This window comes from Schizophyllum commune (genome assembly GCF_000143185.2).
Source record: "Schizophyllum commune H4-8 unplaced genomic scaffold SCHCOscaffold_2, whole genome shotgun sequence".
Taxonomy (NCBI): Eukaryota; Fungi; Basidiomycota; class Agaricomycetes; order Agaricales; family Schizophyllaceae; genus Schizophyllum; species Schizophyllum commune.
This window is the reverse complement of record NW_026089539.1, coordinates 3,805,922-3,817,240: the sequence shown is the minus strand read 5'-3', so window position 1 is coordinate 3,817,240 and position 11,319 is coordinate 3,805,922. Positions and strand designations below refer to the sequence as shown.

At 58.5% G+C, this 11,319-nt stretch overlaps 4 protein-coding genes across 4 annotated transcripts; 3 read left to right on the top strand and 1 right to left on the bottom strand.

Moving 5' to 3' along the window:
• Positions 1–228: 228 nt before the first annotated feature.
• Positions 229–1,116, bottom strand: SCHCODRAFT_02685080 (uncharacterized protein). Its single transcript, XM_003038294.3, has 2 exons — positions 725–1,116; positions 229–672 (listed from the first exon to the last, which is right to left on the bottom strand). Exons 1-2 carry the CDS (start codon positions 752–754, stop codon positions 250–252), a joined length of 453 nt encoding a protein of 150 aa, XP_003038340.1. The 5' UTR covers positions 755–1,116; the 3' UTR covers positions 229–249.
• A 468-nt stretch (positions 1,117–1,584) lies between these two features.
• Positions 1,585–6,381, top strand: SCHCODRAFT_02486090 (uncharacterized protein; the record flags this gene model as incomplete). The annotated part of the gene is made up of 8 exons (XM_050342852.1): positions 1,585–4,866; positions 4,917–5,143; positions 5,194–5,318; positions 5,372–5,589; positions 5,641–5,858; positions 5,908–6,030; positions 6,082–6,299; positions 6,353–6,381. 8 exons carry the CDS (start codon positions 1,585–1,587, stop codon positions 6,379–6,381), a joined length of 4,440 nt encoding a protein of 1,479 aa, XP_050202551.1.
• Positions 6,382–6,612: 231 nt separating this feature from the next.
• On the top strand, positions 6,613–8,242 carry SCHCODRAFT_02613662 (uncharacterized protein). The gene is made up of 7 exons (XM_003036939.2): positions 6,613–6,753; positions 6,814–6,983; positions 7,039–7,072; positions 7,120–7,151; positions 7,199–7,470; positions 7,528–7,912; positions 7,963–8,242. The coding sequence occupies exons 1-6, from the start codon at positions 6,718–6,720 to the stop codon at positions 7,905–7,907; spliced, it is 924 nt and encodes a 307-aa protein (XP_003036985.1). The 5' UTR covers positions 6,613–6,717; the 3' UTR covers positions 7,908–7,912; positions 7,963–8,242.
• A 373-nt stretch (positions 8,243–8,615) lies between these two features.
• SCHCODRAFT_02613657 (glycoside hydrolase) lies at positions 8,616–11,232 on the top strand. Its single transcript, XM_003036940.2, has 5 exons — positions 8,616–9,242; positions 9,294–9,838; positions 9,893–10,144; positions 10,195–10,329; positions 10,382–11,232. Exons 1-5 carry the CDS (start codon positions 8,932–8,934, stop codon positions 11,080–11,082), a joined length of 1,944 nt encoding a protein of 647 aa, XP_003036986.2. The 5' UTR covers positions 8,616–8,931; the 3' UTR covers positions 11,083–11,232.
• The last annotated feature ends 87 nt before the right edge of the window (positions 11,233–11,319 follow it).

Here is an 11,319-nt window from a genome sequence, read left to right as displayed (position 1 = left end):
GTGGTCGCAAAACGAACCTATCCTCCCAGCCCAGATAGGAGTTCCCTAGCGTGGCTCAGACATAATGTACAATCTGCAAAGTCCCCGGAAGCGGGCTAAGAACGAGGACTAGACTCCCTTCAGATTGAGGTATGCTCGATGAGCGCGTGCGAGACGTCGAGTCGAGAAAGAAGACCACAAAGATGTTGAAAATAGGCGCTTATAGATCGAACGAGCGCCGTCATGATAGCCGTGTATACTGCGTCCGCGTCAGCTTCGCGCAGCGCAACTTCGGGGAGGTGAGAAAAGCCGGCATAGCTTCGTATCCTCGTCATACTCTTCAGCAGCCTGCCGATGAACGTGTATGCACGCCATTTCAAGCGTTGTGAAAAGAAGTTCGGCGCAGTACTTCAAGCGGCGTTCGAGGGCATATGTGGCTTCCCTCCTCGGATAGTCGACGCCGACCATGAAACAGAGAGCAGGGCAGCCGTGGGTAGCCTCGAACCATCGCAAGCAGACGTGTCCGAGAATGACTGCGGTCTTGCTGCATAGCTTCACCTCGAGAGGGTTCATACCAAAGTCGTGCATGACTGGATCGCGTTGGAAATGGGACGCGAGGCTCGATTCCCACACATGAGGAAGATCGCGTTGAGCATCTAGTTTGGCAAGCGGTCGACGATCGACCGTATCGAACTGAAAGGAATAAGTATGTGTCTCGACGACGACTCGTAGAGCAGGTCCTTACCTGAGGACCTCGCGGGGGATTCACGACCATGCGGGTAAACCTGACGAGGGGCCATTTATCGATGATCGCACGGAAGGCGACTGCAATTGTGGCTGAGAAGGGAAAAGTACCATGTAAGAATGCCGATACATCGTACGGCACGTGTACACGGTGCACTCGAGGAAGCCGTTTGATCACTCTGGACGGAGCACTCCTTCTAATCTATACGCGAAACGCCTGTATCGCCCTCGTAGATCCTGTTATAAAGAGAGTGAGGGAAATCGTGGCACTAGACCAGGATTGGAAGTGCAGCGTCCTTTAGGCGAGATTCAGTAAGAAGCATGAGAGCTATACAGGCGGCCCTCGACGTCAAGCAAGCCCTCAAGAAGTGGTATAGGCCTCTGTTGTTCAAGTCGCCGGCGAGAGTTGGAGTAGAGGTGGAAACATGCCAAAACGGGCAACAAATCTGTGTGACCGCGAACTAGGGTGTGACATGATGCGGCCCGGCGCTAACGCTGCTCTCCTGCTGTTCTCCTCTGTTCGACCCAGGTTGAACTCGCCCAGTCCCCCTCGCTGCTCAGCAGCTCCAGGCTGCAGGTCAGGGGCGCGCATACACCTATATTGAAGCTCGGACTGCTTGATTACGACCTATGTTTTCGCCTAACGCTGTCTCCGCTGCTCCCTCGAAGCAGAATGCGCGCGGGTATGAGCGCGGTGCGTGATATACCCTTCTTGCTCGAATCGCATATTGAGGATGAACAGATCCCCAGTATGTGAAGACAGGCGCCAAATTCCAAGTAGGCCCGGACCAGGGCCCTCCCCCACCCCATGAATACCGCGCACGCGTACCCCCGAATGAGGAGGCGAGCCCAGAGAGCGCGATGCACACCTCCACCACCGACGCCGTCCTGGACACCGCTCCCCCCATCCCTTACTGGAACACCAAGCGCCATCTGACCTGCGGCAACCCTACCCCCGCCCCATCATGGTCAGCCAAGCCTACGGCGTGGAGGCCAGCGCCCGGCAAGCTCAAGACGTCTTACGCCGCGCTCGTGCTCTGCCTCAACATTGATGTCGATCCCCCAGACGTGGTCAAGACGAACCCCTGCGCGCACCTCGAGTGTTGGGTCGATCCGCATTCAATGCCCTCGCACAAGGCCCTTGAGGCGATCGGCAACAACCTGAAGCACCAATTCGAGTGCTTGAGCTTGAAGATCCCATACAAGCCTATACTAGATCCGTCGTACGAGGACCTGCGGAGATTCTGTCAGTCTCTGCGGCGGCAAGCTCAGGATGACGCGGTGCTATTCCACTACAATGGACATGGTGTGCCGAAGCCAACTGCGAGCGGCGAGCTGTGGTGCTTCAACCGTGACTATACGCAGTACATCCCAGTATCGCTGCAGGAGGTGCAGAACTGGCTAGGGGCGCCGGGCGTCTACATCTGGGATTGCTCCGCCGCTGGCCACCTCCTCACCAATTTCAACATATTCGCTCAGCGCCGAGACCAGGAGATGCAGCTGCAGCCGGGCGTGTACGGGAGCAAACCCCCCTACGCGTCCTCGCTGCAGCTAGCGGCGTGCCTGGCGCATGAGCAGTTGCCGTCGTGCCCAGAGTTGCCGGCGGACCTATTCACGTCCTGCTTGACGTCGCCGATAGACATCGCGCTGCGGTTCTTTCTCATGAACCATCAACTGCCGAACAACATCAAGATCGACATGGTCTTGCAGTTGCCGGGAGACTTGAAGGATCGCAAGACGCCGCTTGGGGAGCTGAACTGGATATTCACCGCCATCACGGACACCATCGCGTGGACGACTTTTGACCACGACACCTTCACCCGCCTATACCGCTGTGACCTGCTTATCGCATGTCTCTTCCGTAATTTCCTCCTCGCGGAGCGTATCATGAAGAATTACTCATGCACGCCACACACGTCGCCCGCTCTACCACCGACGAACACACATCCACTGTGGGCGACTTGGGATCTGGCTGTTGATACGTGTCTACGCCAACTCCCCAGTCTCCTCTACATCACGCCAGAAGACCCGAAGGCGGCAGCACCCAGCCCACCGCAGAGTGGCACGAACGTGGCCGTGCCAGGGCGCATTGGCCAGATGTATCGCCAGCAGGACAAGAACGCACCTCCGATACCGGTGCCGCCGGAGGGCAAGAAGCCCTACGTCTACATGCCCAGCCGCTTCTTCTCCGACCAGCTTACCGCCTTCGAGGTGTGGATATCGCGTGGCGGGTCCGCCCTGACGAGAAGGGGGCCTATGTCACTTCCCTCGTCGGGAGAGCGGGGTGCCTCAGAGGAAGCACTCGATCAGAAGGCGGAAATGCAGCAGCTGCTCAATGGCCAACACCATCTGGTACCCAGGAAGCCGCCTGACCAGCTGCCAATCGTGCTGCAGGTCCTGCTGTCGCAGCCGCACCGGCTCCGCGCGCTCATCCTGCTCTCGCAATTCGTGGACCTCGGACCGTGGGCGGTCAATCTCGTCCTCACCATCGGCATCTTCCCCTACATCTCCAAGCTCCTGCAGGCCGCTGGGCAGGACCTCCGCCCCGTCCTCATCTTCATCTGGGCGCGTATCATGGCCGTGGATCCCTCTGTGCAGAACGACCTCTACGCGTCGCACGGGTACAAGTACTTCTCGAACATCCTCAGCCTGCGCGACGAGCACGCGCTGCCGAACAGCTCCGAGCACAAGGCGATGTGCTCGTTCATCCTCTCCGCGCTCTCGCGCGACTTTGTACACGGGCAGAATGCATGCCGCCACGAGCGTGTGTTCGACAACTGCTTCGATGCGCTGAACGACGGGGACTTCCTCCTCAGGCAGTGGTCCGCGCTGTGCATCGCGCAGATGTGGGACGCGAACGACGAGATGAAGATTTATGGGGTGGACCATGGCGCGCAAGACCGTCTCGTGGGCTTACTGTCCGACGACTCGGTCGAGGTGCGATGTGCGGCGCTTTACGCGCTGGGCACGTTCTTTGGCGCAAGTGGGTCGGCGAACCCCCAGAAGCGCGGCGGCGGAGGAACAGGAATGATGAGCCAGCTAGACGAGACGGTCCAGTTCCGGATGGAGATCGCGGTCGCAACGGGCGCGACGCTTGCCATCCGCGAGGACGCGAGCCCGATGTGCAGGAAGGAGTTGCTGGTGATGCTGAGCTGCTTGGTAAAGGAATGGCGCGGGTACTTCATCATCTGCGCGTGGCTTTACTGGGAGGAGGATCGCAAGTGGCGGTTGGGCGGTAGTGTCGACGAGGATGATCTAGCCAGCCAGGCGGTCGCAGAATGGCTCGACGAATGTCCGGATGATGATACACGGGAGGGTCAGCGGGTTCTACTATCGTCATTCTTCACGATTTTCGTCTGCTTGCTCGACTTCTCAGTCGACCCGTATAGCGAGGTCTCGACGCACGCGCAGACGATTGTGGACTATATCATGGCGCTGCTCCTTGAGTCGCCCTTTAGCCGCGTCGACTCAGCTACTCTGGGATCTGCACCGACACGGAGCTTCAGCCCAGATCGGCACCATGGTCATCGGTCACGGCTTTCGTCAGTGCAAATGTCACCTACGATCGCTCCAGGGTCCCCCAGTATCGCTCGGCCATCATTATCTCGCGCCGACACAGTGACGAGTACCTTCTCCAGCACTCTCAAGCGCACTGGCTCCTTCGCCAACGCGCTCAAGTCCCTCGCCAATGGCATTTCCTTCCCCTCCACCGAGGACCTGCGCCTCGCCCCCGCCGCCCTCGCCCCTCAGCCACCCAAACCAGACTCCGACCTTACCCGCCCTCCATCCCCCAACCTCAATATCGCAAGCTACTCTTCGCCCTATCCTCCACCTGCTGTGGATACATCCGACAACTTCTCGAACGAGCCTAGCGACTTCTACCCGTCGGACGTGATGCAGGCGCTGATTGCGGAAGACATGGAGCGCCTGCGTGCGAGGCGAAGGACACCGCATCAGGCGCACCACTACCAGCAGCTGTACGGGCAGCCGGACATGATGCCGAGCCCGAGCAGCAGCACGTTCTCGATGGAGAGTGGGATCATCCTGGGTTTGGGTACGGGAAAGAATGTACGGGAGACGCTGCCGTTGAAGAGCGTGTACTATGACTTCTGCTGCGAGTACTTCAAGGAGCCGCAGATGCGGGTATGTGACGGGCTCTCTCAGTTTTGATCATAGTGCTGACGTTCAAGCAGCAAGCGGAAGCGGACGAGCCAGGAAGCATCGAGTACAACTATCAGGTGTGGCGGCAGCAAAGGAATGAGATCGTCAACGTCGAGACGGAGCATCAAGCACCGATTGCAGATTCGTGCCGCTGGGATCGCTCTGTTGCGACGATACAGACGGCGAGCTACCCGTTGACGATCGCTTTCCACTCCTACGATCAGCACGTCGTTATAGCGAACGACAAGGACACGATCAGGTGCGCGGCATGAGTTTGCCTCGGTTGACACCATGCTCATATCCTCCCAGTGTCTGGGACTGGTCCAAGCGAAGGCGACTATGTTACTTCTGCAACGGCAATCCGCGAGGGACGAACATCACCGCACTTGAGATCGTCAATCAAGACATCGGTGGTATCATTGTGTCCGGATCAGGTAAGTTGCTATCGCTCTTCATGAGAAGTATATGGAATGTTGATATCTCCTAGCGGATGGTGTTGTCCGTCTGTATAGAAATTATGACCCGGCGCTGCAGCAAGGCCCGTTGCAGATGGTATCGTCGTGGCGAGCGATCAACGAACTGATATACACGGACCATGGCGCGGGCTTGATCATGGATTGGCAGCAGGCGTCTGGTGTGCTGCTTGTTGGCGGAGACTCGCGCACGGTCAAGGTTTGGGATGCGCAAACCGAGACGTCGGTGTCGGTAAGTAGCGCCCAGCTCCCCTCAATTGAAGTTCACTCACGAGTCGAATAGGATCTCGATACCAACTCCAACGCGCCATTAACGTCAATGACAAGCGACGTTGCTTACCCGCAGACGTTCGTTGCGGGCTTCGCGGACGGCGCAGTCAAGGTCTTCGACCGGCGTTTAGACGATGAGCAGGCGATCGTTCGGTCGTACACAGAGCACAACTCGTGGGTGCAGAATGTGAAGTGGCTCCCGAAAGGCGATCGTCAGCCCATGTCGGCAAGGTATGGCTATCTCCGTTGAATGGTGATCATCGCTCACATGGCTGTGCAGCCTGGATGGCGAGGTGAAGTTGTGGGATTTGCGAGGGAGTGAGATGTCTGTACAGACTTGGGACACGCAGAGCACTGGGATCTCCGCCTTTGACATCCATCCGCTGACATCGGTCTTTGCGACGTGAGCAGCCGTGCTCTAGCTATCGCGCTATGTGCTAACGTTCCCACGCAGCACCTCCGCGGTCACGCCTAATAATTGGAGAAGTCAACGTGTTCTAGTGCAGAACGCGATGGACTCGCCGGATACTTCCCTCTCGTCATTCATGTTGCCCACCGGTTTGGGAACCTCGCCTACGCGGACGTTCTCCACTCCCTACATGCCTCGTTGGACGTCGCTTGCCTTCCACCCGAAGGAAATGTTGTATGCGATTGGCGCCCCGGATGGAAACTGTACGTGGTCTTCCTACACATCGTTACGTCCCTCGGCTAACTTTCCCTCTCAGTGCGCATCATGGGCTGCAAACTAGCCTGATGCCTGGGCTTTGGGGACTTTTACTGTACTGCTTGATTCCGCCGATACTTACCGCACTGTGCTACCAGTCCCAATATTCCCACTTTATGTAGAATACGCTATGCATCTATCGTAGAGTCTCCAATTGGTAGTGCACGAAGTCGCGCCACCAGAACATGGGAAAATCGGAGCGCGGCACGCCGCGCCCGGCGCCGCGATTTCCTACGCCACATTGCAGCGCCGCAGGACTTTGCCCTTCCCCCCGCACAAATTCTGAGTTCCTACGTCCACTCTCGTGCCCGGCGACGCTCAAGGGTCGGTGGCCGCACAGGGCTCGACGCGCACACGTCCGCGAAGATGGGGAAATCGACGGGGAGCCCGACGCAGGGAGCAGTGCGTTCTGATCGCCCGTGCTCTGTCGTGGGCCGCGCGCTGACGGGCTGCCGGTCGCAGGGGAACAGCAAGAAGGCCGCGGCGCTGGGAGGGTACTACAGACACCGCTCGCCGCCGCCGGGGCTCAACTACTGGCCGTGCAAGCTCGACGGGTGCAAGAAGCAGTTCCAGCGCGAGGCGGACCTCCGACGCCACCAGCGGACGAGCAGGACGCATTCTAAGGCTGAGCAGTACGTGTGGCGCGCAGAAGGCTATTTTTCTAGTTGAGCTGACCGATCCCTGCAGTATGTGTCCCCAATGCGAGGCTACCTTCACACGCGTGAGTGCGCCACTGTGGCCGTCGAGAAGTACCAACCCCCATCCCAGCCCGACGCGTGCAGACGACACCAGAGGTCAAAGTGCGTGCTCACTCGAGCTCAGATAGCCCGTTGCTAATCAGCCATAGACATGGGACCGTCAGCGAGCCGCTCATCGCTCACGTTGGGGCAGGCGCTAACGAGGAAGATGACCCCTCCGCGGAAGGCAGCCCCAGCGTGGACATGGACGGCATGAGCGACAACGAGGAAGTACGTGATGAAGCCGCCGCCGACGCCCTCTCGGACGTCGACGACGAGTCGGACAGCGCCATGAGCGAGGACGCGCCACTCTCCGAGGAAGAGTCTGCCAGCGCGGTGGTGGCCGTTGCGCCCGAGGCCCCATACGGCTCTCATGATACGAGTGCGTGCACCGCCCACCCTCATTAGTCCCCACTCATGAAGCCCCCCGGACATACAGTCTATGGCCGCTCTGCCGACGACGAGACGTACGGCGCGATTCCCGCCTCTCCGAGTCACGCCTCCTCACGCTGGTACAGCACGAACCCGCTGGAGTCCTTCGCGGTCGGCGAAGCAAAGCCCGTGTACTACCCCTCGCCATACTACCGCATCACCGCCCCGAGCTGGCACTGCGGCCCGTTCAGCATCGACCGCTACATCTGCCATCCCACATCCAACGCGCGCAACTCACCGGACGAGAACACGAGCTCGGACGAGGAGGAGCAGGACGAGAAGGATACATCGCACTCTGGGGTTTCGTTCGTCCGGCCTGCTGTCGACGCTCATTACTACAGCACACTCACCTTGACTTCGCATACAAAAGCGGCAGCGTCTTCATGACCCAGGTACGTCTTCGATCCCTGCACTCACACCTCAGACTGACCGTCGTTGCCAGCAGTTGGCTTTTCACGAAGCCTTCTCGGCCAATACCAAAATCGCTCATGTCTTGCGACCTGTTGTAAAAATACGCGCGCCCATAGTGATATAACGAGGACATGATGTCTTTACCGACTATAACACCACTATACGTGCTCCACCATACACCTCCGATGCCTGCACGGTCCCCTACACAGCGAGGATCGCCGCGACAGCGTCTGCATGCTCCCCATAGATGCTCTCGTGGCCGTTCTTTGGCGGGTCCTCGACGCCACCAACCAACCTTGCATATCTCTCTGTACAGATCTGTATTTATAGAGAAAGATCTATAGGAAAGGAGAATAGGAACTGACTGTACCGGGCGGGTTTCTCTGACGGTGTTTGTCCCTCGCCACTCGGCCGACGGTCCGAAGATCCCAAAATCTACTGTCACAGTATGTCACGTCACAAATGCATGATGTCCTCCTCCCTCGGCTGCTGGTCTTGTCAAACTGGCCATCCGAAGCTCAGCGCTCAGGTCCAATGCTCAAATCGTACGATTGCACTCTGAAGAGGCATGACTGAACGAGAAAATCACGCTGTCGTTACTTTTTACAGCTTGATCCAGCGACCGACTTGGTGACTTTACCTCCCGGTTGAACACATTTCGACGGCTCTCCGCAAACCTCTTCTCGAATCTCTAACGACGAAATGTTCTGTTCAGAATTCAGTATCTCTCGTTCAGCGCATCCTCGTTCATGCCGGCCCGCTGTCAATAATTGAGTTCTTCCGCTGTCACCCAAGCTGTCGCTCCTCTATGTCGCGATGTTAGAACGCCGATGCGCGGCGCAGTCAAGAATGAGAATAAGGCCTTTTTCTTCCTTCCCTCCTCCCACCACCCCATACCCTGCTAACTGGGCGGGATCCCAGAATTCACACTCACAGAGCTAGCATCTGTGTACTATACCACCGTCCAACTCCTTACTACCCTCATTTCTATACCCGAGCCATGCTCGACAAGTTGACCGTCGTGCTGCAGGCCCTCAGCTTGCAGCAGGGCCTCTTCAAGCCCACGCCCATTATCCTTATACCCCAGGAGCCCTCACAATCTGCGGCGCCCAGTTCAATGGCGCCAGTGGACGACCCGACTTCTGCCTTAGGCGTCGGCTCAATATCGACACCTTTGGGGCAACACGACCCGTGCTACGTCGAGCCGTACCTCGTACCTCCTCCACCCCTTGAGCCCTTCCCGCCCTTCGATCCCGTCAAGGCGAGCGTCTTCCGGTACCGGCAGCAGCAATCAGTTAATCTCGGTTCATGGTACGCATATACCCCATCCATCCCGATCTTCTCGCTCACTCGCCCATCTAGGTTCGTGCATGAGCAATGGATGACACCCTCCCTTTTCACCTGCGCGAGCGGCGACAAAGTCTCCGAGCTTGACATTGCTACCGGGTGGAACACGACGACCTCCGCAAAGGCGGTCCTCGAGCGCCACTGGGATACCTTCATTGACAACACTGACTTCCTGCACCTCGCGAGCATCGGCATCAACACCGTGCGCTTGCCCATCGGGTACTGGTCCTTAGGCCCGACGTTCACCGCGGGGACGCCGTTCCAGGACGTCGCGGATGTTTATTCGGACTCGTGGCCACGTATCGTGCGCGCGATCAACCAGGCGGGCGAGGCGGGGATTGGTGTCCTCGTCGACCTGCACGGCGCCTACGGCAGTCAGAACGGCCAGCCGCATTCCGGTATCAGCGATGGTCAGACGCGGTTGTTTGGCGACGAGACCAACATGGCGCGGACCATCGAGGCGCTGTCGTTCATGGTCCAGCAGTTCGAGAGCGTCACGAACGTTGTCGGCGTCCAGATACTCAATGAGCCTCAGAACAGCCCTGCCCTTTCCAGCTTTTGTGGGTATCGCTCTTCTTTCGCTGCCATACTACCGTTTTCTTACCGGTCTTCAGATGATCGCGCCATCCAGACGCTTCGCTCAATCTCACCGACGTTCCCGCTTTACATCCATGACGGCTTCGACCTCGAGTTCTTCAGCGACTATGTCTCCAAGAGGACCGATTTCGTCGTTCAGGACAATCATTCGTACTTCGTCTTCTCGCCACAGGACGCGGCGGAGCCGGCTTCCCAGCATACGAATGACGTCCAGACGGGTGTGGCTGATCGCTTCGTCCGGGCATCCAACCAGGAGCGCAGGAACCTCAGTGAGTACCCTCATTGCCCAGATGCGGTAGTGGTACTGATGCTACTGTAGTCATCGGCGAGTGGTCGTGCGCCCTGACAGCGGACAGCTTGTCGTCGGAGCAGGATCAGGAAGCTGCGCGTAGGGACTTCTGCACGCGTCAGGTTGACGTCTACACGAACAGCACGGCAGGATGGGCGTTCTGGGGTACGGTCTTTGCAAGGGTTCAGCCGGCGAAATACTGACGGGAACGTTCCAGCTTACCGCACCGAGGATTGTGACTCGGATCCTGGTTGGTGCTTCGATGCGGCAGTCGGTCGCAGCCTGCCCTCGTCCTTCTTCTCGTACGGTCAGCCGGGCGTCGTGAATTTGGACCAAGCCAACCCCTTCGCCAACGCGGAGAAGGGTTCTCACTTTGCGACAACCGTGGGCTCGATGGTCCCGCCGACGATGGACGATATAGTCGGCAAGATGGGTGACGTCGGTGGGAATATGGGCGATGTCGGCAGCAATGTGCCCCTCGTATCGCGGAGCATGCGTGTCTCTAGTGGACGTCCGTCGCTCAAGATATTCGTCGACATTGCGCGGATAGCGCAGCCGTTTAATTCGAAGCACCGCTTCGAGGCCATCCACATCCGCCGCGCGCTCGCCGAGCGCGACGCGGGCGTGGCTTCCGATCCGCAGGTCGCGTACGCGCGCGGATACGCGGACGGGTTCATGACCGTGAAGACGTTCGCGCTCGAGGGCGGCTCGCGGCTGGGCTTCCGGGGGCAGTATGTGATGGATAGCGTGAAGAGCTTGAATGCGGGCGGTGCGCAGCTGGGCATGGACGTGGCGCCCCCGGACGGTGCTGCTGGCAGCATTGTGGCGCCGGGGATGGAAGAGCGGTATCGGGATGGGTTCTTTGCGGGGCTGAATGATGGGGAGGATGCGATTCGGGCGGTGATGGCGATGTTGTAGGGGGTGGGTGGGATGGAGGCGAGGGGGTGGTGTTGAAGAGGGTTAGCGTGGTCGGATGGAAGAAATGAAGGGAAAGAACAATTGTACTATTAGCTTGTATCAGTACTATCGACAGGGAATTGACATGGGACTGGGAACAAGGGAAATATGGTGTGACAGTCACAGTTCTGAGCTGGAACCCCCTTGCATTGAATATTGGACCGAGGCCGTTTGCTTTCGACCGCCATCATGTTCGAG

Coding starts and splice junctions, on each gene's coding strand:
- SCHCODRAFT_02685080 (XM_003038294.3), bottom strand. CDS start 754: ATGGTCGTGAATCCCCCGCGAGGTCCTCAG. Junction 673..724: donor ATCCCCCGCGAGGTCCTCAG/GTAAGGACCTGC, acceptor TATTCCTTTCAG/TTCGATACGGTCGATCGTCG.
- SCHCODRAFT_02613662 (XM_003036939.2), top strand. CDS start 6,718: ATGGGGAAATCGACGGGGAGCCCGACGCAGGGAGCA. Junction 6,754..6,813: donor GGAGCCCGACGCAGGGAGCA/GTGCGTTCTGAT, acceptor TGCCGGTCGCAG/GGGAACAGCAAGAAGGCCGC. Junction 7,152..7,198: donor AGACGACACCAGAGGTCAAA/GTGCGTGCTCAC, acceptor AATCAGCCATAG/ACATGGGACCGTCAGCGAGC.
- SCHCODRAFT_02613657 (XM_003036940.2), top strand. CDS start 8,932: ATGCTCGACAAGTTGACCGTCGTGCTGCAGGCCCTCAGCTTGCAGCAG. Junction 9,839..9,892: donor CCCTGCCCTTTCCAGCTTTT/GTGGGTATCGCT, acceptor ACCGGTCTTCAG/ATGATCGCGCCATCCAGACG. Junction 10,145..10,194: donor CCAGGAGCGCAGGAACCTCA/GTGAGTACCCTC, acceptor ATGCTACTGTAG/TCATCGGCGAGTGGTCGTGC.